Source organism: Rhamphochromis longiceps, linkage group LG12 (genome assembly GCF_057381845.1).
Source record: "Rhamphochromis longiceps isolate RC_006_pf linkage group LG12, R_longiceps_female_GT1.1, whole genome shotgun sequence".
NCBI lineage: Eukaryota > Metazoa > Chordata > Actinopteri > Cichliformes > Cichlidae > Rhamphochromis > Rhamphochromis longiceps.
This window is the reverse complement of record NC_140568.1, coordinates 25,504,776-25,532,662: the sequence shown is the minus strand read 5'-3', so window position 1 is coordinate 25,532,662 and position 27,887 is coordinate 25,504,776. Positions and strand designations below refer to the sequence as shown.

Genomic DNA, 27,887 nt, shown 5'->3' with positions numbered 1-27,887 from the left:
CTATCTATCTATCTATCTATCTATCTATATATATATATATATATATATATATATATATATATATATATATATATATATATATATATATATATATATATATATATATATATATATATATATATATATCTCCTTCATATCAAGACAGAAAATTCCATCAATTTGGATTTTTGCATAGCTGGTCTTAAGGAAGATCTTTGACATATGTGCGTGTCATCAGTCAACTACTTTGATGGAGTGTGTGTGACAGGTGCTGCTGTGCGTTCTGGAGGAGGCTCTGCCTGCAGTGGACATGTGGCCCTTTTGGGAGGAGCTTGGAAATTTAGCAGCTGTGGCTTGCCCAATGGTGAGCTAAAAGAAAGCAAAAAACAAACAAACAAAAAAAAAGTTTAAATTGCTTTTCTAATTTACATAAACAAAGTTGCATTTGAACAACGTGAAAAATAAAGGGTACCTTTATAAAGTTAAGTGATTTTGCTTATAGAAAAACAAAAATCAAACAGCACAAAAATATTAAAGTCTGTTGTTTTAATTCCTATGATGTAGGCATCTTCTCATGCACCCCTGGACTGCTTCCAGCATACCTGATTTTATTTTTTTTAAGATCAGTCCGATTATCACCATTTGCACTGGGAACTGAGATTTCCCCACTGACCAAAAAAAACACCCAAAACATCAACTTTTGTTTCAAGGTGACAGAATTTTTATTGGTGATAAGAGTTTGGGTAAAACCCAAAGACCAAACTGCAGTTTCCAGTATAAAACTTTGGTGCTCTGGTGAGTCCTCGAGAGTCAGATTATCAATGCAGACATCAACTATAAGGTCCTGGAGAAACCAGCTGATGTGAAAAATAATACAAATTTAAGTGTAGGGTTTAAGTGCAAAGTCACTTGAAAACCCTAGAGGGAGCAGTCTAAAAGCAAGAGCTGTGCTAGATGTGGTCCGAGATACGCAACAACATGACCTTGAAGCTAAAACTGTGCAAAGATTCATAAGTATATGACTGCAAGACTCATAAAGGAACAGTATCGATGCATCACATCACATACCTGCGTAACAGGATGATGCCGTTCGACTACCACAGAGCTCATGGGTGGAGCCACTCCCATCACCTGCAGGCTGCTACGTCCCACCTTACTGATCTCATGGCGCGCAGTGACACGAGCCGTTACAGTCTTTGAGGATTTTTGTTGACTTGCTGTGACGACACGAGTACCTACCTAAAACAAGCAATATTTTTAGTGTTATATACAAATGTGATTTTTGATGAAGAGCTTTAGATGGCACAGTACAGACAACAAAGCAGGACATAGATTCAGCTGCTGTTGGTAGTTTGTCTCTATATGTCTGACACTAACCTTTTTGTGGGAACTTGCAATTCCCCCAAGAGGGAGTGAGCTGTGCACCACTGTAGTGGGAGGGAGTGCTTCTTCTTGGGACATGGGGGCACCAGAGCCCATCTACAAATAAAGGCAACAAGTGAACACAGGATCAGGATTTGGGATTTAGAGGAAGTTAGTCATAGTGCATCTAATTTAAACAAAAAGTATAACAAAGGAAATTCAAGACTGCTCTACAAATTTTTCTTTTTTAGGGCAATCACATGATTTATATGTGAAGCCAGAATTGTCTGCGACATAAAGTAATAAATAATCAAAAGAACAAAATGATCCACGTGAAAGGACATGCTTAACATTCAATAAATAAATTTCAAGAACCACGAGTGATTTGGAAAGACACTGTACTATGGTGTGTTTTCATTATAAATTAACAGTGACTTGCCACATCATCTGCTTCACTGTGCGACGGGCCTGGGTGGTCAAAATGGACTGGACTGAACTGTGTGGAAGAGGTGGCATATGGCTGGAGCTGAGCCATGGCAGAGGAGCCACGCTCATCCTCACGAGGCAGAGGAACTACGACACAAAAAGAAACCTTCATTGAGTCATTAGGACTCAGTAATAACTCATTTTTATTGTAGTTACACAAAAATCCCCCTTTAAACTGGAAATCCTGAGTTTGTATTTGAATTGGAATATTTCAATGATCTCTTGCTTGTCAGATGACACATAAAGTACCCATTTTAAACCACAGGTGTAGCAGGAGCTGGGGATTCATAACTTCTGCAAAAGTCCTATAAAGTATAAAATATATAAATATGTGCAGTTTAAAAAAAAATCCAAAGGGAAAAAAAAAAGTGCTCATTTTTAAAGCAACAGGAAAGGGTAATCAATTAACCGCCCTGGCTGACAGCATCGTATTAACATACATTTCAGTTTGGAAGACTCATTAAACCTGAAAGCAGATGGATGAGCAGATGCCCATGCTAGGCTTCATTTCTACATGCTAAAGATAGTAAGATCCAAGTCCAGCAGCCATGGTATCAACAAAAAACAAAAACAGATTCAGACAACAAATCTGACGACAGGTGGTGTAAATATAATGATGAGATATTTTTCCCAACTCATGCCAGTGGGACATCTTGGTGATAATCATATGATGCTAGTATTTTAAACACCGCTGGTCCGAGTTTAAGGTTTTCTACTGAAGCGTCAGGTAATAGTCCAAAGCTCTTAATCCAATCTTCCCAGCATTTACATACAACTAACTAACATTCATTCATTCATTCATTACATGATTCTTAACATGGTTCAAAAGGGTTTTAAATTTTATCAACCAATTTTTCATTGCCACATTAAGCTTGCCAACCTGTGCAAAGTACCTTTTGCGCAGTGCTGAGCATATTCACAGATTTAACTTCATTAAATGAGGCTTTCAAGTAAAGTGCAAAGACCCCATTCCCTCCTCTCAATCATAAATCTTAACAAACGTCAATAGCACATGGCTGCACTCTATTGGAAAAATGCTGTTTCCATCTTGTCTTTTTGTTTCAATCTCCAAAACTGCGCTAAATCAATACACCGCAGAGGCAAGGCCCACGATGCAACCACGGTACATTGTATAGAGCATCAGTCTATATATCATCCTAGCAGTACATGCTTTAGTGTGCTACATTTCTACGAAGATAAATGTTTTTCTCCACAGGCCACAAATTTACTACAAACCATGCTGATCATGAGCTGGAGGTTGTTCTGCTCGTCCTTCTGTAGAGTGAAACATGCTGAGCGCCTCCATGTTGAGAGCACATACACCCCTCATGAAGGCTTTCTTCATGGATTCTTCATATCGCTCTCGCTCTAATCGTAGTCTCTGAATCTCCGCCTGTGCCCGCTCTATAGCCTCACAGTGCTGTGCACACAGGTAGCAAAGGATAGAAAGAATTGTCGAATTATCTTTCTATATAATTATTTTTTAAAAAGAAGAAAAACACAAGATGTGCATTAAAAAAACAAACAAAAAAAAACTGATTTATTATGTTACAGCCTAATAAAAACACGAAAACATGAAGCCCTATGTAGGATGTATTTTTGGTTTCACCATCGGCACGGGCTCTACAGTGATTTGGAGAGCACACAGAAGTAATTCACAGTAATTAAGGTGGTAGAGTGGGTTCAGTGTTGGGGAGTAACGGAATACATGCACCAGCGTTATGTATTTAAAATACAAAACATGAGTAACTGTAATCCATTACAGTTACCGTTTAAAAAGGTGATATTGAAATAAATGGATTACACGGCGGTTTTTTCTTGTTTCATATGTTAGGCTATGCTCTCTATTTTTGGTAATTCCACGCTGGTGGAAACCCAAAGAAAACACGCATTAAGAGGCTCCAATGCCTGTGTCTCAATCTCGTGGCCCATGTCACCTCTACTTGTGGCCCGCATAACGAGGTGAAGAAATATTTTTTAAAATTATTCACAAAAATGATTTAATATGAAGGCAATAGGCAGAGTGTTACAGTCATCGCCCTAAAGAATGTAGCCTCATGGGCAGTGTAGTCCGTGCTGCAGGGAGAATGGACCGCCATACCTGTTATGTGTCTGTGAGCGCGAGGGAGGGAGAAAAAGAGTTGAAAAGTACGAGTTGCAACCGACCCGAAACGGGAGCTGGAAGCATGCAAATATAATAATAACCACTGCAGCCAAAAAGAGTGCCTGACGAGCCCAGTTGTGAGCTATTAAGACTCGACTGTACACTGTGTTCGTGTTTTCCTCCGAAACAATAAGTTCCGCTGGAGCAGCCTTTCAACGCCTTTCTCTGTCTCTCGCTAGAAACGTTGACTCAGACAACAAAGTAAAGCTAGTTTTCGGCTACGAGCCCGACACGGAACCCGACATATTAGCCAGAGGTCCCTTTACTACGGTTCGGAGCCACAGACCTGTTTTAGATACACACAAAATAGTTTTCTATACGAGATCGCTGCAAAAAGTGCAGCCTTACCTACTGTCCACCCTACTGTTACTCATTTTATAATAAGATTTAAAAATCTAGTTGGTATTGGTATTTCAGTAACAGTAATAAATCACACAGTAATAGTACATTCATGTAGTTGTAAAAAGCATGATAATATTATTAAGTTATCCAAAGTATTCAGAATACGTTACTGTCATTGAGTAACGTAACGGAATACATTACAAAATACGCTTTTGGGGCATGTATTCTGTAATCTGTAGTGGAATACATTTTAAAAGTAACCTTCCCAACACTGAGTGGGTTATATAATGATCTGAAAGTTGATGGTTCAATCCCCTACTCAGCAGAACCTGATGCATCCGTGTAAGTGTTTGAATGTCAGGACGAAAGTGTTTAGGCATAGAAAAAACTGCTTGTATGAATGTGTCTGTAAGAGTGAATGTGGCTTGTAGTAAGATAGCACTCAGTGCTCAAACAGAGCTGAAAACCAGTCCATTTACCATGATATACTAACAAAAGTGGGATGCTCATTTACTTAAATGCAGAGAGTTTCAGTTTAAAGTGAGCATTACAGCCTCATCTTAGACACACTGTCCCACATGTACTGACCTCTGCTAGCTTAGCCTCATACTCCACAGTCATCTGGGAGCAGACCTCTTCAGCCCTTGAACGGCAAGCTCTCTCCACCTTGACTTTCCAGTGTTTCTGGATCAGAGACTGCCAGGCAAACCACACCTTCTTCTTCAGCTGCAAATTGTAGTGCTGCTGTGCCACCTGAGAAGAACGAGCCTGGCGGGGAACCACAGGGCTGTGATTTGTAATATTTACAAGGCAATAATTACGTCTATAAGTCACTCCTGTGCAGCTGCATTCGTTCTCGTCATGAATTTTATGTCGTGGTTTATACAAAAATATGAATTGGTCATTTTTAAGGAATGGCATTACCCGATGAGTTAAGTAAATCACCAACACTTGTATGAAAGTTCACATTGAAAAAACAGCAACAGTGGGGGGAGTGGGGGGGGGGAGCACAAAATTTAGTAAACCAGTAGTTTGGATGTAGCAAAAATCTCTGTTACTCTGACAATTTAAAGGTAGAGATGGGTTTTACTATTTGATGAGCATTTCTAATGTCACAAGCAACTTCTAAAATATCATGTCAAAAGGTTTTGAAATCTTCTTAAACACCATACCTCTTCTTTGGCCTCGATGTGCTGGAGTCTCCAGTGGGTGAAGGCCCTCATCTTCTCAAGCTTTTCTTTCTGTCTGTCCAGTACTTGGCTCAGGTTCCCGATAACCTGAAAGAGTCCACAAAACAAGCCCATTGGTTTAAAAAAAAGGAAGGAAGTAGAGTGCTTCTTGAATTTTTTTTTAAATTTTTGTTTGTTTTTACACAGGCATGCAAGGCATAATGTGCAAATTAATTAATAAAGACGTATATAGGGGCCTAACAAAACACTGATATGAGGACCTTAAATGTAAAAGTCTTTTTTTTGCCTTTCATTGCACTAAATATAATATTTTTGCACTCTAGTCTCCTAGAGACACGAGACATTAGTTGATGTCAGCTTGGAGTCCATGATTTTGTAATGGGTGTTTTTACAGTTTTTTCGTGTTTTGTTGACAAAAAACAAAAAACAAACAAAACAAACAAAAAACAACAACAGGTGATTAAATAAATGACAAATTATTCTGCAAATTACCTGATAACAAACAGCTAAATGATTTACTAGATAAAGCAAATAAACAGACGTGTAGTCACCTCATCTTTCCTTTGGTTGGAGGTTTCATAGGTTTGTAATAGCTGTTTAAGGCTATCTAGCTCTGACTTCAGGCCAGCTGTCTGGGCTGCATGCCTCTCCCTCTCCTTCATCATCTCCAGCTTGTGTTGCTCAACGAAGGCCAACTTCCACTTCCGTAGCTCCGTCAGCACATTTGACTAATTAGGGAATAGAGGGTTGGGCTGTCACAATGTGTTCATTACTCTACTTTAGCAAACATGAGCATCTGTACAAATATCTGTAGTTGCTTTTAAATTACATGAACAGGTGTGCCAGACAGATGCAACTGCACAACACAGAAATCTTGAAGAATTCATCTCTAAGTTTTCTTTTGCTGGACTCAGTTCTTGACATCTGAAGTCCAGCAAACTTAAGCCAGATTTATGCTACTGCACAGAGTGTAAGAGTTTTCCACCAGAGATGTATTATTTTACAGTTCTGATGTGTAGTTCCAGGTTTAGAAGAACTTTCAAACCCCTCCCTCAACACACGAGTGTACTATTTAACCCACATCTCCTTCTCCTTCTGGCTGGTACTGCTTTTTTCTTAGATTAAGCTTTGCACAGCTTAGCAGGTGATTGGCTGTCATCTGCTCTCCATGAATGAGCTGTACAAAATCAGAGGAAAAGGGCAGGATGGACACCCACATGGAGACACCCATTTCCTTTAGAATAATGTCTCCAGGAAACACAGTTAAAAGGTCAACGGTTCCATGAAGAGCAGCGAGGTGTCATCCTTTTCAAAAAGTCATCCTGAGGCTCAGACACATTCCCTCTATATAATCTCTAATCTGACCACAGGCATAGTATAACTTTCTAATGACAATGGCAGAGAAAGAAGAGTGTGAAAAATATCATTATGATCAAAAATGCCAGAAACTATCTATGCATAAATGCTGTTTGCTGCTATGTAAAAGCCCACAGGAGAAACCGAGCGGCTGTGAAGGACAGTTGTACACTGTGTGGAAGCAGACTAACCTTCAGGTTGTTGCTCCACGTGTCCAGAATGTTCTCCATCTTGTTTATGTTCTCCTCTGAAATAAACATCTCTGTCACAACACACTCAAAGGGTTCTGGGGTATCTGGCCTGGACCTCTCAGATGCCACCTGTAACCTCTCTGAGGGATTATCTGAGAGCAGTGACGCCCTGCTAGACAAATGACCTGCCATCTTCTCAGCTGGAGTGGGAAAAAAAAAAGCACAACCGCAGACAGACAGGCAGACTATGGCTGAGAATATGAAACAGTATTATGACAGTTACACATAATAAGTATTTTGTTTCTCTGAAATTTTACAATTATTTTACCACGAGAGGCTCTTGAGTGTGTCGAGTGTGGCCCAACAATCAAGGGGGAGGCCTGTGACGATCTCAGGCTCCTGCTAGAGTGCCGCCCATCCTTAGCTTCAATGGCAGAATCTGAAAGAAGATACAGGAGTTACAGTGAGCAGGTAGAGGAATAGATAAATGTGGCTAAAGATAGATTAAAATGATTGATTTAAAAAATGTAATCCAAAAAAGTCAGAAAACAAAAAACAGCTTAAGAGCAGAAAATGTGAAGGTGAGAGTGGTAAATAAGATGAGTGTGGCTCCTTGTCCAAGAAAGCATTTATGTCAATATCTTAATTAAATTCTGCAGGGAGGGAGAAGAGAAAGCCTGCACTCTAAAGAGCAGTACGGGCAGAGTGCCAGGAGATCATTACCAATTGGCCCGTCTGCTTTCTACATCCTCGTGCACTACTCCGTGACAGTTAAAGCACTAAACCTCAGATGAGAGTCACAACAGGGGAGGAAACTGATGGAGTGTTTAAGATGTGGGTATTGCAGGGGAAAGAGATAGGGGGTACAATGTGACAGACTGATATCTAGCCTTTTACACTGGTTTAAAAGATGAAAATATAAAGCTGATGAATACACACACACACATTTTCTCCATATTTTGATGCCAAATCCTTTCTGACAGACGATCATTTGATGCAGACAGTGTCTGGAAGGGCTCATATTCAGTTTCAGTCAGCCAGTCCCGGTGAACTGTGTGTCTGTTTTGTTTTGTTGCCTCTTTTTCTAAGCTCTCTAGACTAAGATGACCTAGATGACTGTGAACCTACACAGACATGTGTATGAAAGTGTTCTTCATACAGGAGGAAGCCACCATACCTGGTACACGTTGAAACTTTGTGCCATCTTTATTTCCACCCGCTGCAGACAGATGCGAGGTGCTCTGCTGCTTCAACTGAACGCCAAGCGCGTCAAATTTAGGGGTGATAACAGCATAACGGAGGAGCTCCTCATACTCATCCTGTTAATTGATAAACAATAACAAAGAACAAGGTGGTCAAATATCAATTGAAGCATATTACAGTTTGTATTTTTCTGTGTATTGTTTCAAGTCAGTTTATTTTGGTTACAACATTTTAGTGTGACTCTTCTATTTTGACACCTAATGATGCTAAGACCATGTTATGTAAAGCTTTGCTCAACCTAACAGAGTCCATTTGGACTTGCAACACAGCAAAACTACTTTCACACAAGGTTCTAGTTCAAGCAAGCTGATATCACACACGATTTTGGTTGGCAGACTAATTCAAATGGTTGGACTCAGACAACAGCAAACTGAATCACCAATCGTGTAAAATGTTGAATTTAATATCCAAACCTTTTCAGAGCAGCTTCTAGACAATCTGTCCTTTTACCATTTAATACAAAAACAAAATAGATGAGTATTTCCTTTTAATAAATAATAGTTTTCCAGTGGTGGAAACATGGTTCCATAGAATTATGAGTGTAAATAAAAGCACATTTTCACCTGAAGCTCAGAGGACACGGAGCTGCCCCGGTCCGAGTCTTTGGGGAGAACAGGACTGGTTGGTTCTTCTTCGTCTGAGGACATCTAAACACAGAGATATACAGTGTCATAGTGCTAGTTTAATAACACAGCATGAGCTATCAATAACTGGCCATACGGACGGGACCTACTTTGGTATGTTACTATATAGTATTTATTTTAATTTCAGCTATGGCCACCACCGTTATCTTTGGCAGCTATTGATAGTCGTTGGTACTCTTTTGTTTGTTTTGCAAACCGTACATGGACATAAAACATATTCGGATGCGTTTGATTTATAAAAGAAACTTTAATACTTATTTCAAGCTACAGCTGAAGCCTTCTGTTTAAGTTTCTTTAGCCCAAACGCTAGTTTCTACATTACAAACTAATGAAGGTACACACAGAGTAAACAGAAAACTTCCTCATGCACAAAGAAATCCACGAATATGCTTATCTGTACGCTTAAAAAACTTTACATTTTTCTATATTTTACTCATTTACAGGCGCATTAATTGATCGAGTTAAACAAACATCGTTAGCTAAATAAATCAGAGCTAAAGCTAAAACAGAAATGGACAAGTGGAGACAGAAATACAGCTGCTCATAAAAAAAAAACTAAACTACTTGAAGTGAGTATATCTACCTCTGTAAGTAGCGCCGCTTTTCGGAAACTTAACTATTTTATATAACCATAAAAAGTACCACGCTTGCCCGTTTCACAAGTCGTCAGTTGAAAGGTGCTTGGGCTTGCTTTGCCGTTTCAAACAGCCTGGCTCTTAAACAACAGACTCTCTGATTGGCTACTCTTTTTAACTGGCCCTACTATGTCGCCTCTGATTGGTTAAACTATTCCTATGGCAACGATAAGCGGAACGAAGCTACTTGTCTTGTGTTTTAAATATGAAAGGTGTGCAAAACCTTTTACTGTGATTTTGGAAAATATTTTTTATTTACTTCACACTTATTTTAGCCTCCAGTGTCACAGTGCCGTAAGTATCAGGGTTTTAAACTAAAGGAATCATGGTGATAGAGGCAAATAGGACCTCTTCTTTTATAACAGGTTGAAAATTAATACTTGAAAGACCTACTTTAATTGCCCCTAGAAAGTTTCGGGTTTGCTCACTTTGCTAAAGTTACAAAAATGATTGGCTCATTTAAAGAGCAACATGGTTTCCATATTGTGTTTCAAATGCAGTCTGATGTTAGCTGAGATTATCTGATTAAGTTCATTTTCATGAGGAAGCAAACTCACCTGTCTTAGGAAGGTGTAGGTCATTGGGGAATACCACCACCCAGTGAACCTCCCTGTGGTCATTTCTCTATTGTTCATAAGCCCAAATGCAGATACAGACAAGGGTTCACAATCTGAATTGCAGCAGTGCCTTAACCACTTGAGGACTTATTAGTACTTAACAGTATTATGGCACATATGTGGGATAGGCCTTAACGGCTTGGCAATAGTAGCCTGGGACGGACTCCTGAGAGAGGAGACATATGGTACCTCTCAGCCATGGCAGAGCTGAAAGCAGCACTGTTGGACTAGAGCCTCCTCACCAGCTGGCTCAGAGTACTTCACTGTCCGAAGGTGTCCAGTCAGCATTGTTATAAGACCCGCAGCCTGACATTAAAAAAAAAAGAAAGAAGTAGTGACTTTGGTAATCTTCCCCTAAAACAACAGACTTAGAGGAATCGCACAGTTTTGGATGTAATACATTTTCAAATCAAATATACTGTACTTACTGGAAGCAAGACCTGGCACAGGCAACCCTCAGCACACACAGACACACACATTTTATTACATGTCTTGACAGCTGACGCAGGCTGTGAATTTGAACCAGAACTGTGAGGCGCAGAGGATAATCCTAGCTGCTCGGCGGGGAGTGGAGGTTTCCTGTTGAATGACAGGAAGCTGTAACTCCCCACAGATTACTTATTTCCATTTCGGAGCAGATGATTCACATGTTTTGAAAGGTTTCAGTGATGCGTTCATCGCAGTTTCTCTTTCGAGGTGATTTTTTTTTTTGTCATTCCAGCATGGTGTTGCTTTGCTTCTCTGGTTTTCTGTCATGCTGTGGTATATTCCTAATTTTCTGCACTTGTCTTTCTCTGTAGGAAGGTTAAAATGACAAGGACTGGCTAAGACTAGAAAATGACAGGATTTGCATAGAAAAAGCAAAATAAAAAGAAAGAAAGAAAAAAAAATCAAGGAGTTTTAGACCCTTGTGCCATCTTTTTGCAATGCACAATACAACACATGGCAGATAACTGTAGATGTGTTTAATACTGCCCAGGCTCTTCTTGTCTGCTACACGATTTCTTTGCCTTGAATGCCCGTAAATTGTATCTTGCATAAGATTAAATAAAGTTAAGTGTAGGTCTGACATCTAAATTAATCTAACTAACACAGAGCAGCAGTTAAAATCTAGGCAACTTATTTGAAACCATCTCCGTTCTTTGCAAAATGTTTTTCTTTTGCTGCAGAAAAAAAAGTGATAAACTACTGTTGATAAGTGGTTAGATTACACCCGGTATTACCACCTAAATGCTTTCTTTAGATCCCTTTTGTGAGTTTCACCTTCCTCTCAGTAAAAGAAATGCACCTGGGCTTGTGTGTTGAAATGGGATTCAGCTCACATTCTTCTCCCACAGCCTGTTCAATCTGTTCCAGGACAATAATCACAATCCATTTGACTTTCTTCCCTCTGGTATTTTAGCTCAGCTGCGTTAGACTATCCAGGACCTTGCAAAGGTAGACAGAAAAGAAATGAGAAAATAATGTTTTGAGCTTTTGCATGTTTACCTTGTTACCAAGCCTTTCCTTGCTCAACTTTTATTTTTCCCCCCAGAGAATTTAAATTTAAGAGATTGCAGAAATGTATGGTATTACAGCCCTTTTCTTTTGTCCAGCACGCATCATTTCATCTGTTGCATCTGATGGTGGAACGGTGGATTACAAACTTGGTGTAAAATTGTTTCTGCCCTTGATCGATTTTCAGTCAGACCTACTTACAGACAGCCATAACTCCTGAAGACAACAACTAATGTTCTATCATCAATCGTAATGTTATCAACCAATTTTTCCCATATATGAGACAATAATGACCTCTCACTGAAGACAATGTTACCAGAACTCATCTTAGAGTTATTCATCGCTGCCTGCTGTTTTCAAATTAGTTTTCATTACATGTTGATGGAGCGGGACTTCCCCCTTGGGCCACTCTAATCCATCACATCTCTCTATCAATGACATCCGTGTCTTTTTGTTTTGCTCTCTAGGTAGCAAATTCACCGGCACTTCTAAACACATACCTACACACAGATGAGATGCAACAAGTCAACAGATTTTCTTATATCAAATTCGAAACGTATCCGTGCAGTATGACTAAAGCTGAATCTAGTATAAAGTGGTCAGCAGTATGAATGTAGATGAGCGGTGGAGGTGGACAGCAAAAGATGGAGGCTAAATCAGTTAACCAGTGCTTCTATCTCCACAAGACATAAGCAATTACCATCAGTGTCCACATCTGTTATAATCTGGATGAAGATAAGCAGCAGACAGTTGTTCCAGTGTAATTTATCAAGGAAAGCTGATGCAGCAGGTACCACATCCATATATCAGACTTATATATGGGACAATATAACTGGCTCATCTTGCTTTGCAAATAAAAAGTTGCTGGTTCAATTCTACAAATTCCCATTGAGGCTGAGTTAGGAAGAACATCTAGTGTAAAATTCAACTTAATGAGCGGCCCCTTGTGACAAGAGAGCAGCTGGAAGTAGCTTTTTGATGCTGTCCTCTCACAGATTTAGCCGAGTAAATTTTTTAACAGAACTAATGAGGACGTAATTTAACAGTTGTGTCATCGCATAGTTCTTCAAACGGTCTCAGGATCGCGGTCTGCAGCACATGTAGCAGAGCAGCAGTACAGCTGAGGAGGTGGAGTCAAGCCGTATGTCCTTGTTAAGTAGTCACTAAACAATGACCCTGTTGTTTTACCTTCCCTTCTTTGTGTGGCTTCTCTCCAGGTTGTCCGACTTCCTCCCACAGTCCAAAAACATGCTTGCTAACTGGCGGTTCTAAATTGGCTCTAGCTATGAACATGAGTATGAATGCTTGTCTGCCTCCTTGTGTTAGTCCTGTGATGGATAGAGCTGTCTAAGTCACCTGCCTCTTACCCAGTAACAGCTGGGATAGGCTCCAGCCCCCCTCATGTTCCTGAATTGGGCAAGCAGAAAATGAATGGATGGATGAAGTTCATAATTTAGTGTTGGGTGTTTTTACCAATATTTGTCAATATCAGTGTGGGCAGTCAAGAACCCATTGCTTAGTCAAGCCAAGTATGGCAATGGCCATGTTTTTGGGGCACCCTCCTGTTTCAAATGGTAGTCATTGTTTACAAATGCAGATTATTTCTGAAACCTAATAAAAAGTCAGTGTTTGACACACTAATTTCAGCAAATGTAAGCACTCTTTTGTTGTCCACACACACTGCTTACCTTCCTGCAACGAAAGCCTGATCAAACATGATTGGTCAGTGGAAATCAGACTACAAGCAGAGTGGTACAAAAATCCCTTACCTTGCCTATAGACTCTACATACAGGCCAGGCAAAGGCAAGACAAAGTCCAACACTGGCACTATTCTAATAACTACCACGAATAGTAGGCTGTATTTACATGTAGCATGGGATCTTATTAAATTCACATCTATTGTTTGTACATGTAAATGTCCAAAGCTCAGGGAAAACACCATCTTTATCATGCTTTCTGTAATAAAAGATACTGAAATCCATGAGGATCCGCATGTGTGTGTGTGTGTGTGTGTGTGTGTGTGTGTGTGTGTGTGTGTGTGTGTGTGTGTGTGTGTGTGTGTGTCATTCTACTGTCCCGTACATTAAGCTAAGTGCTCCTCAGCTCTACAGAAGTAGTAAATGGAGTCTTATGGCTCGGGGCTTGGAGGGGGCTTCTCAAGTCCAGATCAAAAGCAGAGTGTGTCCCAAACCCCAGGTCACTGCTTCTGTGAATCATCAAGTTCAGAGGAAAAGGATAGAGGCTTTTCTTTTTGTTTGTGTGTCTGAGCGTGTGCGTATGTGTTCCCCTTCACGTTTTTGTGTTGTGCATGTTTTAGTACACAGTGTGTGGATCATTTAAAATCTTACTCTCTGTCATTTGTCCTGAACATGATGCATAGCCAGCGTTACAAACATGTCACGGTGCACAACCAGGCTGTCCTATTCACTGCACGTCCTTCGTATTAACAGGAAAAGCGATTGATTTAAAAAAAAAGTTTTTGAATAATGAAAGTAAAGAATTAGATGCACTGGATGTAACACATCAAAGAGCTTGCTTGTAGATGTTTTCTGCAGTGGACGGTGTTCTGGTGTCTCACTGGTTTTGTTGGTGTAATTTGCAGCTGCAAACGATGTGAATACTGAAAAGCTGAATATCCCTGTGCTTGCATCACTCTGTATTTTCCTTCTTTCCCCCCCTTGCCTCATTTTCTCCAGGAGTCACTTGCGGGTAGTATCTGACATAGCAGCGAACTGTCAGTTGCTATATCATGCTTAATCTAAAGATCCTCGGTATCTCTTAACAGCCTGTGATCGGTTATGTAATTATTATAACGGGACTGCACACCCTTTGTGTGGTGTTCATCAATACTATTAGTCCCTCTGTGGTCGTTAATGAGATGAAAGAAATTAGCATTTCTCTTGCTCAAACTGCATTGGGAATTCAAAGGCTTTACTCACTGCTCAGGTTACTTCACACTGTCAAATTAAGCTTAGCAGCTTGCAAATAAAGTAAGAACCAGCAATGGGATGCTGAAATGAAAATAAATGTGAAACCTGAATATTAAGCAAAATTGTGTACAGCAGTTAAGAGTGTATTTAGATATGGGATCGATGCTAAAGTGTGAAACCCTTTTCCCATTTGTGTTGTCTTTTCCAGAGTAACCTGTTCATGAAGCAGTAGTTTGACAGAGAATGTGACAGAACAAGAGAGACAATCAGAAATTATGACCTGCACTAGTATGAGCATCTCTGGCTCCCGGTGCATGGCTGCAGGTGATCAGATTTCAGTGTTGTATCATGTGTCCGCTGAGTTCATTATGCTGGAGTTGTGCCTCTGCACTCCTTTAAGGAACTTCAGTCTTACAGGAAAACACAGTACTCCTGGCAACTGAAAATCCGCTGCAATTAACATACGATTTATCTGCTGTGCTCTTATTGGTGATCATCAGGAAAGCATGAAGATTTTGGTAAGGTACCCTTAAGGAATCCATTGAGTATCACTCACAGGGGAATCACTTTGATCAGATCCCCTGACCCCATCGTTGTTGCCCTATTAGTGATCCAAGTGAAGACTGGTCAAGAGCTGAAAATCAGTTTTACAATTTGTCACAGCACTTCTTTTTATTTTAATGCACCTTATTTTGTAAGGTAAAGTTCATGGTTTGAAGTTCATTTATGATTCATTTTCTTGATTTAAACCCTTTCATAAAGCTCTCCCTTGCCTGATTAAATCCAAAATCAAATCAAATTGGGTAAGATAATATGGTGACAGTTGATGCCAGTAAGACAACAGTGTGTTAGTGCAATAAAAAGGGTTGAATAAAAAATGTATTGGTGATGTGGACTGTGTGCGTATTTGTGTGTCTGTTTGGCTTCATTCTCAGTGCCGTTTGTTTGTTGAACTGGCAAATATACACATAAACTACTTCACCAAAGTTCATGAAACCTGGTGAAGAGGTGGGGTATTGGACAAGGATTAAGTTAATTATGGTTCAGATCTGTTAAAACTGACAGACAAGCCTTTGGCAGGGGTCCCCAGTACTCCAGCTGTATGTGTGAGTCGCTGAATTGCCTCCCAACAAGAATAATCAGTAGTTCCCAACATTTGTAGAACTTCAGATTATTTTATTGTTAATCTATGTTATTATTCAGTGGGCACTGATTGTTTTCCCTCATAATATCACAAACATCAACTACACAGTTTAAAAACAAATATGAAGATATCATTTCTACCAAGTGTAGGGACGTGGGGGAGTGTTAATCTCAGGGTGTGTAGTTAGTGGACTGTTGTTTTGGTTTGTGAATTGCCACTACTGGATGCAGACTTGTGTATGTTTATGTATGCATATAAGTACTGATAATGATCAAACAGCATAAAAGGTGTGGGATTGGAAAAAAACCCACCTGATACTTCGTGTTTACAATGCACTTTTTTGCAGTCAATCATAATTTTGCACCAGTTGTACTGACTATATAAACTACAGATTTTCTTCCACAGCTTCCGCATGTCCTGAAAGCGACAGACTATAAAAGTACTTTAGCGACGATGTTTGCGAATAACTTTCAGAGAGATGTGTGGCTCACAGTACGATTGTGCTTGCAACATATCGACCATTTTCTGAGAAGTTATCTGAGGTAAACGCTGAGGAGTCGGTCGGTCAGCACCACGGACAGAGGCGAGATTTCGTTAAAATGCGTTGTGCGGCTTCAGGATCCACTCTGCATAACCAAGGTGAGCTCCCACACAGCTCCACTTTTATGAAAATGGTTAACTCTGAGAACAGACGGAGGGGAGCTGAGTTGCAAGAATCTCTGCTGTTCACAGAATTTAGATGTCGGGGTATTTTTGCAACTTGTCTTTCGAAAGAAGTGGGAAACTTTCCCTTAAACATATCTTTTCGGCTCAAATGGGCAGGTGTCAACTCCCACAAGTCCTACAGTCTGTGTCTTGTAACTATCCCCCAAGACTGAGCAAGTAGTTCGCATACACACGAACATACTGGGCTGCCCTACAGTGAATGTGCGCAAACCTTTCTCATCTGTTTAGCATTCATGCGCTGCAGTGCTGCGCGTCAGTCACCTAACTAGATTGTTCCATCAGACGGAATTACCCGCATCACTCAATGAAATACAATTATTGATTACACCGGCCCTCCCTCTCCCCAACCACCACCTCTGTTTTTCGCTCTCTCCTTTCCCTGAAGTGCTGCAGCGAGAGAGGACCGCATCGAAAAAGAAAGAGAGAGGGAGAGAGAGAGAGAGGAAAAAGAAAAAAGAAAAACAGTCGTGCGCCGGCAGTTTCCTCTGATCCTATTCTACAGTAAAAAGCCCACAAGATTTTTTTTTCCTTCTTCTTTTTTCTTTTTCCCGAGAGCAAAAGCAGAGTCCGGTGCAATGGCTCACAATCAGCTCGGTCCAATTTTCTCGCCATAAATGACGGTAAGTAATGACTTTTTTTTCCCACCCTGAAAACATGCTGAGTGTAAGACTTCCGAGTTAGGCAATTCTCTTTTCGCCTTTTGTATCTAATATGGGGACACACAAACACACACGTACACACACACAGACACGTGCGACTATCAATTTATTAGCACATTTTCAGTGATATTTCTGACTAAAATGAAAGCTGCGACTCAGGGACAGGTTATTTTGTATTCACGAGTTCATGATTGAATGGTTAAAAGTTGGGATTATTTCCCTGACTTCACATTTGCCTCATATAAGAGTAAAGGCAAATTATCCTGAAGTAGGCTGCGAGCATAATTAACTAATGGGATGTAGTGGGGATTCATCCCCGGTTTCAGTGTGTCTTAGATTGTGAGATTTAGTCAAATCTATGTCAGATATACTCGAATAAAGTCTGTTTAGTTTTCCTTTCGGCTCATGAGCTGGTGTGCCCATCTTTGTGGTATCATAAAATAGTTGTCCTTGGCATGAGCCGAGCTTTTTTGGGGTTTGTTGACTGTGGACTGTTCACGCTGTACTGCAATCCAGCCACCTGCCCTGGGGCAGTTAAAGCACTCTGCACTGCCGCCAAAAAGAGGAGAGGACGCGGGAGTAGGCAACTGACTCATCCATGAATTGTACCTCAAGAGGCAGCGAGCGATTGACAGGCGCACAGCCGGTGAACTGGAAATCTGTGGCAGAGTGCTTTGTTTGCAGTCCTAACGCCGCTTGTAGTAGTCCTGCTGGGTTAACACTGAAGGGCTCCATCAGTGAAAACACGCTGGATGGAAGTGATTGCAAGCTGCAAAATTCAGTCGTTTGGCCCACTTGTCATTGTTTCTAAAAATCGATATATACCTGATAAACAAAAGTCTCTCTGGGATTCATAACATCCTCTTCCCTGTGTCTCCACTACAAGCACCCATTGATTCCTAATTTTGTTCCTATTCTGAAGTTCAACAGCAATAAAAAGATGTTTTGAGGTGGAGATAGTTTCTGTTGCACTGTTTTGCTGTATGCTGCAAAGAAGAAAGGACTCCAAAGTGTGTCTGATAATGCATGTCACAGTGTAGAAGAGAGAAGAAGGTCTGTCAGAACATTTTGTTGACTAACGTGAAAGTAGATATCCACCACATTCATCATTATTTTAGTTTAAACCAGCAGTTTTGCTCTGAAGAATCCTCTTTTTCACTCTCATGTTACCCTAAATGTGCGTGTGATTGTGGCTTGATTTATCTTTTTGTAAGCACACATATGCACCATGCAAAGGTAAAACGTCACCAGTAACTGTGTAACATATTGCATCCCTTACCTAATATGAATTGTTGCATCATTACGACCCAGCAGACAGGGTTTGGACTAGACAGGAGTGGCATGTGATATTTCATAAAGAAGATCAAACACGTATCAAGTTGAAAGAGAAAAGCAAACGAGACGACACACTTTGCTGTGTGTAGATCAGTCAGGGGTTTCTTTCTGTCTTTAGGTTTTAGGTTTTCGATGCTTGTACACTCCTGAATGCATTTCTGGAGACATTAATTGTTTCAGTCTAAGTAAGAAGAGTCAAAAGAATATAAATTATGTAAGAATATAAACAAGGAATGACACTTTTTTATAATCTCCAGGCTTGAGATAACAGTGACTGAAGTCATTCTAAATAATAACAATGGCAGCTCTTCATGTTTGAGAAGGAAATAATCAGCTTGCTGCAGACCCATTTTTGTGTATTTGTATTGATATTTTTTTTATTCATCATCTGTGATCTGTGGTGGATCTTTGAGTGCTTCTAAGCTGCTGTTTTTTTACACTCCACGAGGAACAATTTCTCCTATACAGTACAGCCATCGTCCTCTGTCTTCCCCTTCGCTTGCTCAGTAATGGAATCAGTGTTTGATGAAATCTCCTAAGACGTCACGGGCCGGTTGGGTTTCTGCCTTCCAGATGAGGTCATGGACTCTCCGTTTTTATGGGATTACATGATGTGGCTCTGCCCACTTTAGCGATTGGACCTGCTTTTCTCTTTCCTCCTTTTGGTAATAGAGCAAACCACCGGTCACACCATCACAGTGCTTACGCACGTCTTTGAAAGGGAAGGTCGCTTTCTCCGTCAAGTCATACTTGAGAGATGGGAGGTCTTTATGATTGTGCTTCAACAGCACAAAAACCCACTAAATCTTCAAAATATTTTACAAAATGTGGGAAAAAAGTTCTTCTGAGTTAAGGGGCCCAAATACGTCCACTTCATGTGAACAAAATACACAGGTCAAAAAGGTGAAGTGCCAGTATTGTGCCCTCATAGCTGTGCCACTTTTTCCCCTCTTTTGCTTTTTATTTTCTAAACATTTTTGGAATATATTTCTGCCTTGTGCACTCTATAAAACCGATTCTTATAAAATCAGATTTAAGAATGAGAAGGAGACCACAGCCCTCGTTGTTTTGCGTCATTCTACTTACTCATTGTACTGTGAAAGAGACAAAGTCTGTACTAAATAAGCACACATATACAAAAAGGTCACTATTGATTTTATTTCAAGTACATTAAGTGTTTGCCTCCACAAGATGTTGTGGGTCAGGGAACCTGAAATCCAGGGACAGAAATTGATCCTTTTATTTTGTACTAACAACCTGCTTGTGCCTGCTCAGTCTGTTTGTCGGCCGCTGGACTCGCGGTTGATTAGTTCCAACACTCACATCAATCCTTTTGACAAAGTGCAATGTGAGTAGGAAGCCCTCACTGTGCTGATAATTGGTTCATTATGTTTTAGGTTGTTTTCACTGAGGCTGTTTATTACTATTGTCATCATTACTGTGTAATCTCGTGTAATTAATATCTTTTTGTTTTCTGTCAAAATTCACATTGCTTGGGTTAATCACTGTGCCACTTATGACAAATGTTTCACGGTAAGCAACAGCAGTATGTTTAAATGCATTAAGCTTATCAAACACACAAACTCTGGATAATAACACTAATCCCCCCCTCCTTCTGAGATTAGCTGTCCTCAGTTGGACGCATGGATAAATCTCTTGAAACACTAATCTCTCAGTTTGTCTTTATGTCCATGGCAGATGAAATTCAAAGGCCAAGTGATACTTGACCTAGCGATTTTTCTATTTTCTTTTACTATTTTAAAGAGGTCTAAGAAAAGCAGGGCCACCATCCATCATGCAGACAAGAGGTATCGCCAGAGCCAGGCCTAATTTCAGCCACCCTCTCATGGTTCAGAGCAGCACAGTATATTAGCTCTTTTTATTTTAATAGCAGGGAACAGTTACCTCTGGGGGTCCCATGTGCTGTCTGGCACTTGGCCGTTGCCATTGGGGAGTGCCATAGCCATCCAAAGTATCCAACCCCATGAATGTCTGGACAAAAGTTTTCCCAGCAGACCACTGCACTACAATAAAACGATCAAAAATATTCACTTCACCTGTCAGTGGTTTTGATGTTGTGGCTGTTGAGATGGCCAAGTGTTATGAGGAAATCAACATGCCTAAAATATAAACCTACATAAAATATCAGAGGAACTGCAAAAAATAAAGAAGATCGCGTAGAAATAAAATAAAACAGAAAACTTAGGTTAGGCAGAGTTGGTGGTTTCCCCAGCTAGAATGCGATTGCTCTTGCTGTCTCCGGTATCGGGGTCTCTTCAGCTGCGGTCAGGTGAGGTCGGTTGCCTCTGTGCTCGGGTGTCTTCTGAGCCTCATCACCACTGACAGTGTGTCTCACCATACACTCCATTGATTCTCTGACAGGCAGCCTCGTGCAGCGCCTGCGTGTGCCCGTTTTAGGTAAGAGCCTGTGTGATGGCTGACACGACTCAGTCCTGAAAGAAATAAATGGTTCTCTGACACCTGTGAACTTTGACTTGCTCCTTGCAAGGTGTTAGCCTTCTGAGGAATTCACAATTCATTTTTACTTTTTGATGTTTTCATGCATAAATGCTCAAGGAGAGCCGTTTGGGGGAAACTAGGAAACTGATGCCACAACCTCAGCCCTTTGTATGTTATTTTTTGACAAAGGAGACAGATTGATTATGCGCGTCCTTATCTGAGGAAGCACCAGTGTCAATGGAGGCATTAAAAATTATCAGAAAAGGGAGCACGCTCGTAACCACAGAAGTTATCGTATGCGCCAAAAGGGATTAGTAGAGTCACCTTGAAACTGCGGTGTCATTTTGCCCAGTAAAATTGCATTATAGGAGCTGGAACCGGCCCTGTGATTTGTGTCCTCCTGACAAGGCTTCAGTGTTCATTAGAGGCTGTGGCGAGCCACTCGTAGTCACATGGAAACCCCACACACTGGACGGCTCTGACCATCCCCACCCTGCTCATAAATATGCACTCCATAGCATCTGCAAATGTTTTATAATAAAAAAAAAGAGCAATTCAGGGTTTTGTAATTTAAGAGAAATTTAGAAATTCTTTGATTTGTTTAACCTGGCTGATGATGAGAGCGGAGCACTCACATGAAATCATGATACATCATTTTAGCGTTTAAGCTGGGGTCTCCCTCCCATCACTAGTCTGCAGAGATGGGAAGTGGCTTCCCCGCGCCCATGTGTGTTCACACTCACTTATGTGCACGACATGTTTAGGAGTGAGAGATCTTCTTTCTAGGTATGTGTGCCTTTTGCAGGTACATATATATTTGTGCAGCTTTTCAGGCACTTTATTTGAGAATAGTTCTTGTCTGTGATTGTTTCTACACTGTGTCTGTCTGTGCATCCACTCACGGTCATTCCTCCTATCCTCCCGTCTTTACTTGGATTAAAAATGACAGTGCCGTTCCAGTTGGATCGTCGCTCCCGTTTTAATGAACCGGGTCTTTATTGGGGACAAATTGATTTTTGGGCAGAGTGTTTGTTTATTAGCTCCTGCTTTACAGAGCTGATCATGAGTCAGCAGGTTCAGCATCTCTGTTTCAAATAATCATCTCTTCAAAAACTGAGGGCAACTCATGAGATGTAGAACAAACTAGGAGAGCCTTTGGAGAACGAATTTTTATTTTGAATGGAAATTTGGGGCAATGCAGAAAAGCCAACGATTAACAGGTTAGTTAATGATAGTGGGCGGACATGATGAGCATCTCTTGTGTCTGATTTTATTTCTCTTTAAACTCTGATGCTTCTCGACTCTTCTTTTTAAAAATCTGTCTGTTGCTTCCCCTTCCCCCCTGTCTTTCAGACTGGTCCATGATTGCCACAGCCATTGTGGTTTATCTCCTGTGGTGACTGCAGACTCAAGAGTTTCCTTCCCACATCCCAAGACCCACTGATCTCACCATTCCTCTAACTCGCCTTTACATTTGCCCCTTTTCCCCTCTCTTCCCTCTTTCTTCTACTTCTTGCCACCATCAGCACCCCTGCAAAGGTCTACTTTTGGAGCCAAAATGGAGGACACTTACAATAATAGGACTTCCCTAGTTAAGGGGGCCAAGGACATTGTCAAGGAGGCCAAAAAGCACGCAACAAAGAAAGTCAACAAGGCGGTAGACCGTGCTACAGATGAGTACTCTTCTCACCGCAACTACACTCGATTCCAGGACGAGGTGGATGAAGATGAGGATTTCTACCAGAACCCGCCGAGGCAGGACGGCGAGAGCTACCCCGACAATGAGGAGGGCTCAAGTGATGCTACAGAGGGCCACGACGACGAGGACGAGATCTATGAGGGCGAGTACCAGGGCATCCCCTCATCCGCAGGAGACAAGAAGCAGGGCCAGGTGGCACTGGGGAAGCCGATGTCTGATGGCACAAAGGACCGTGGCGAGCTGGAACAGGAGAGGCAGGCGGATGAGGAGGAGCTGGCCCAGCAATATGAGCTGATCATCCAGGAGTGTGGCCACGGCAGGTTCCAGTGGCAGCTGTTCCTGGTGCTCGGGCTGGCACTCATGTCGGATGGGGTGGAGGTGTTTGTGGTGGGCTTTGTGCTGCCCAGTGCAGAGACAGACATGTGTGTGCCCAACTCCAGCTCGGGATGGCTAGGTAAGGCCCTTCTTTGTATTCGTTTTGGATATTAATGCACTCGCTTCATTATTAATTCAGCAAGGCCTTTTCTTAGTGTGTATTTTATTCTGTTTAATTAGTTATTATAAGTCTGAAAGGCCTTTTTCTCACCTTTGAATAGAGTTTAAATAGCACCCTACGATGTACAGCTGCATCCTTTCCAGGATCATTATAAAATTAACAACTGTGCACATGTTTGAAATAAGTACACAGCATGCAAAAATAGCCTCAAAACAGCCTTGAAAAACAGGTCCAGATGTATGTGTTTGTGCTATACACAGTATGTCACTCTTATCCTATAGCAGTGTTTCACATAGATGAGGCGTTTCGGTCCAATGGTCTCCGTGTCAGGATTAAGAGGGTAGCTAATATTCCCTGTGTGCTCTGTGGGTTGAGGTGGAGTCTCAGCAGTACCAGTAGCTGCAGGTGCATAATCCATCACCACAGAGCTGTGTACAGGGGCTGACTCACTGTGTCAGTACCAGAGTGGAGAGGACATTCAATCAGGCACACAGCCCTTAGATACTAACTGCCACGGTGAGACGTGACAATACATCAACTTCACAGCAACACCTGATGGAAAACTGATACGCGCTTTGAAAATGAAGGTTGTGATGGAAAGTTTGACAAATACTATTGTACTGCTGCTTTATTTAAGAAAAATGTACTGTTGGTTGTACTTGCAGCAGAGTCATCTTATCAACAAAAACACTACTTTGTTAAAGCCTCACAAGATGTTGTGTACGCTGCACCTTCATTTTTCTGTCTCTTTCCTTGGTATCAGTGTAAACTCTTTGCTTCCTTTCTTGCCAAGCAAAGTCCTGCAGGCATTTTTGCTCTATGCTCTGCTTCTCCTTGTTCGTGACTCCATCCCTCACCCCTGTCCCTCCCCCTCACCCCCCATTCTCTGTGCTTTTCCTTTCTTCTCCCATCCTCCTCTTCCTCATCCTGCTGATTAGCCCGAGGCTCCTCCCTGTTGATTGGTGTGTGTGTGTGCATGCGTGTGTGTGTGAGTGTTTGAGCATAGCCTACATAATTACCATGACCTTGTTGGTATCCATTCGGAGTTTAACACACTAATTACACTTAATTAGAGGTAACAAAATGGTGTCAACTGATGTTTTACAGGTGCCACAGCATTTTTTTTACTTCCTTTAAGTGCAGAAATTCAAAAATGAACTTTAATCTGCAGATGAACGAGATAAGAAGTTCTGTTTTTTTAAGTTCACTGGGTAACGAGGATCTCATCTTACAGTGACAGCCTTAGATGGACTGACATCGTCTTTCAGAGCACTTTTACACCACAGCCCACATTCACTACTTTATTTTTCACACACTCACGCTCCAGTGGATGGACGTTTCTGGGGCATTTTTGGTTACCTTCTTTTGGCCAGTTACACTTTAATATGCAGACCAGGAGAGCAGGGATCTAATCAAGGACCTTCTAACTGGCCACAGTTGTCTTACCATGAAATAGCCTCTTTTTGGTGGTCTGCGGGTAAGGACTGAGGATCAGTTTAACCTGTGGTCCATACAGCTTGGTCTGTAGGTTCAGTTATCACACTTGGCAGATTTATCAGCATGTGAAGCTACTTAGGTTTCATTTAGATGAGGCTGGTTATGGTTGCATCTGCATTATACCCTCAAGGTCACTCTTCTGGAATGGTGGATGTGCACTCTCACTACACTCAGTCTTCTCAGTATGTGTTTCATCTCTGTCACAGTTGAAGTAAGTACATATTGCTTCCAAAATAAGGTCAACAGTAGAAAAATGAACCTAATCACTGATCTACTATGAATGTAGTTGGTGATTTATGTTTTTCAATTAAATTAAATTCAAATTTATTTATACAGCTCCAAATCACAACAACAGTTGCCTCAAGGTGTTTTATACTGTAAGGTAGACCCTACAATAATACATACAGAGAAAATCCCAAGAATCATATGACCCCCTATGAGCAAGCACTTTGGCAACAGTGGGAAGGAAAAACTCCCTTTTAACAGGAAGAAACCTCCAGCAGAACCAGGCTCAGGGAGGGGTGGGGCCATCTGCCACGGCCGTTTGTGGTTTGAGAAAGAAGACAGGATAAAAGACATGCTGTGGAAGAGAGCCTGAGATTAATAACAAGTATGATTCAATGCAGAGAGGTCTATTAACACAGAAATGTTACTGAAGAAAAAAACCCAAGTTTTAATTGGGTATTACAATAAATGCACATTCTGCTATATATGTGCTTTCTGATTTTTGTTTATATGCGGTTAAGTGTTTCAGAGGAGGCATTTGGACAATAGTAGAGTTAAAGTGGAGGCTGACATCCTCAGGATTAAGAAACTAAAAATTACCCAAAAATATATGAAAAATTAAGAAATTCTAAAGATTTGAAAAACCAGTTTGGTGTTTGGTTCGCTCTACCAGACTTCATCACAGTTTGAGTGCAGCTTCATTGACTCCATAGAAGGCAGAAGCAGGAGCATGCTGTAAAGACCGCTGAATATAATGGGATAATGCAGCATGAAAAAAACAGAAAATCCCAAATAGGATGGATGAGTAAGATGCTGATTCCATTACTGAGTTGAATTTGGTCCAGCCGGTTTTCCGATCTCACAGGAATCTTTTAATGTTACTTCAGTGTGAAAGATGAAGTACTGGGCTATAGGAGGGGGTGAAATACTGTAAATACCTCAAACAAGAGTGGAGGATGTGGGAAGTGGGAAGCAGGAGGGAAGACACGCACGCTGAGATGCAATATGTGGGATAAACGGGGGAAGACGAGAGGAGGAGAGATGGCTTTGAAGCAGCGAGATGACCAAGTTACATGGGAGTAATAGGAAGAGTGCTGTGGGTGGACGGGTGCAGAGAGGTGGAGGATGGTAGTATTTAGTACACCAACAGTCAAAGTCAGGGAGAGGCTTAGCTATCATCTCAGACACATCAGACAAAGGGAACCGATCACCCTCTCATTACTTATTTGTTTTCTTAGACTGTCTCTCCACAGCTACAACTCCCCTCATTTTTCTCTTTGACTCATCTCGTTTTCATCTAATAGCCACCTCTCCACCTCTGCTGTCTCTACCTCCCTCCTACTTTCTTGTCTTTTGCTGCCCTTTATCTCCCCCCCCCCCCCTTCACTTTCTTGTCTTTTGATTGCTTGTCCTTCCCTGGCCTTCTTTGAGTCCTGACTTCACTCTTTGTCTCCTCTAAAACTCCATCTCTACAGCGCTCCTCCCTTGTTGTCTCCTCTCATTTCCTATCGTTCCCTTTCTTTCTCCCTGTCGGTCTGAGCCAGCTGGCAGGCTGTATGGGGCTGCGCGGTCCTGGGGCAGCTGAGCATGGCTAAACTGCAGTAAGATCGCAGCGTCATTGCGGAGATTACACTGCTCGAATAGCCCAGCTAGCTCCACGTTGTGTGGGAGAATGTGTGTGGTGGACTGAGGGAGGGGAGATGCTCGATGGGACTGAATATCTGTGCGTGGACCAAACCTGCTGTCACCATGTCCAACTGCTCGCCTTTATCAGGGTTTCACAACATCACTATTTTATGTGAATTATCACAATCTGTACTGTTAATGAAGGTTGGATCATTACTGATTGGGACTGAGTCATTTTTAAACCCTGCGCTCTAAGAAAGAAGAAAGAAGAAATCCTGCCTCCACTGATACGACTTAAATATGACACAAAGCTTCAATCTCATCTTCTGCGGAGGTGGCAGAAGAAGGAGACACGAATCCGGTCAAACTGACACGATGTAGTACAAATGTGATTACACGCTGCTCAGTGTAAAGGAGCTGTTGACAGAGGCGCTAGGATGAAGCTAAAGTAAATACTGTAAATAGGAAGGAAAGCACAGAAGACAGGAGAGAGGAAACTGGAAAGCAAAGGAGGGTGCAAAGCTGGGGGAAAGACAAATGGGGGGGGAATGGTAGCAATGCAGGGACTCACAGCAGGAGGGGGGGATGGTACAGAAAGGTGCCACAGCTGAGCCGCAGCATGCACCAGGGGTGCTGCTGCACGATAGCATCATCATTATGAATAAAGCAGGATGGGTGTTTTTGCGCGACGCCGAAACAGTTTGCACCGCTAAGAGCGAAGAGCATCAAAGCGTGAAATCAGAGAAGAGGTCGTGATGCAGCTAAGCGCTCCCACGGCTCTCAGGGGGCTCCTTGGTGTGTGACAGGGCAGAAAACACTCCACCAGGGCCTTCCCCATTCTCTCCTCCTCCTCACGCTCTTTTTCTCTCACCATATCTGGAAGTGACTGAACTCTCCTCCTGCGTTACATATCTCCCCCCTCATTACTTTTGGACGTATATTGGTGCTCGATCCTCAATTCCCTCTTATTTTGTGTTTTCTTTTCTTAATCTAGCTTCCTCTTGGCTATTTTAACAACAACAAAGGCAAATAAATGAATTTTTAACAATTTAACGAGCATCTCAGATTTACTCCTCAATTATCTGTGTTTGTGTGTGCAGCTTTGCTTTACTCTGTATGTGTGTGTGTATGTGTGAGGGTGCCTGAGATTTTGATGAATATTTATTATTCTTGGAGATGTGTTTTGACATCTCAACATACTGTCACAGGGCAAAACCTTTTGCTTCTGTGTGAGAGGTCTCCTGACACACTGTCATCTTCTGATGGTGCTCAGAGTCTATACGGGTCTTCACTTCTAAATTTAGCTGTATTTCACAGTGTTATGCATATACAGCAGGGCTTCACAGCTTTAGATACACTGTAA

The 27,887-nt window shown here is 41.5% G+C and overlaps 2 protein-coding genes across 6 annotated transcripts in view; one reads left to right on the top strand and one right to left on the bottom strand.

Annotated features, from left to right (window-relative positions):
• Window positions 1–85: 85 nt before the first annotated feature.
• On the bottom strand, window positions 86–9,686 carry poc5 (POC5 centriolar protein homolog (Chlamydomonas)). Of its 5 annotated transcripts, none has more exons than XM_085425334.1 (13): window positions 9,620–9,683; window positions 8,897–8,980; window positions 8,248–8,389; window positions 7,399–7,509; window positions 7,071–7,315; window positions 6,075–6,251; window positions 5,506–5,610; window positions 4,922–5,101; window positions 3,064–3,247; window positions 1,781–1,914; window positions 1,357–1,458; window positions 1,048–1,218; window positions 86–348 (listed from the first exon to the last, which is right to left on the bottom strand). In XM_085425334.1, exons 2-13 carry the CDS (start codon window positions 8,978–8,980, stop codon window positions 214–216), a joined length of 1,770 nt encoding a protein of 589 aa, XP_085281460.1. In that variant the 5' UTR covers window positions 9,620–9,683; the 3' UTR covers window positions 86–213. The 5 variants fall into 5 exon arrangements, 4 of the variants coding, with proteins under 4 accessions (XP_085281460.1, XP_085281461.1, XP_085281459.1 ...); XM_085425335.1 differs by having other exon boundaries at window positions 9,629–9,683; XM_085425333.1 differs by having other exon boundaries at window positions 87–348; window positions 9,561–9,686.
• Window positions 9,687–16,925: 7,239 nt separating this feature from the next.
• The window catches only part of sv2ca (synaptic vesicle glycoprotein 2Ca), a 28,057-nt gene continuing 17,095 nt past the window's right edge, over window positions 16,926–27,887 (top strand). Inside the window, exons 1-2 of the mRNA XM_085425329.1 lie at window positions 16,926–17,147; window positions 22,335–23,134. Of these exons, the coding sequence (XP_085281455.1) occupies window positions 22,540–23,134 (595 nt within the window). The 5' untranslated portion in view covers window positions 16,926–17,147; window positions 22,335–22,539. The remainder of the gene's footprint in view (window positions 17,148–22,334; window positions 23,135–27,887) is intronic.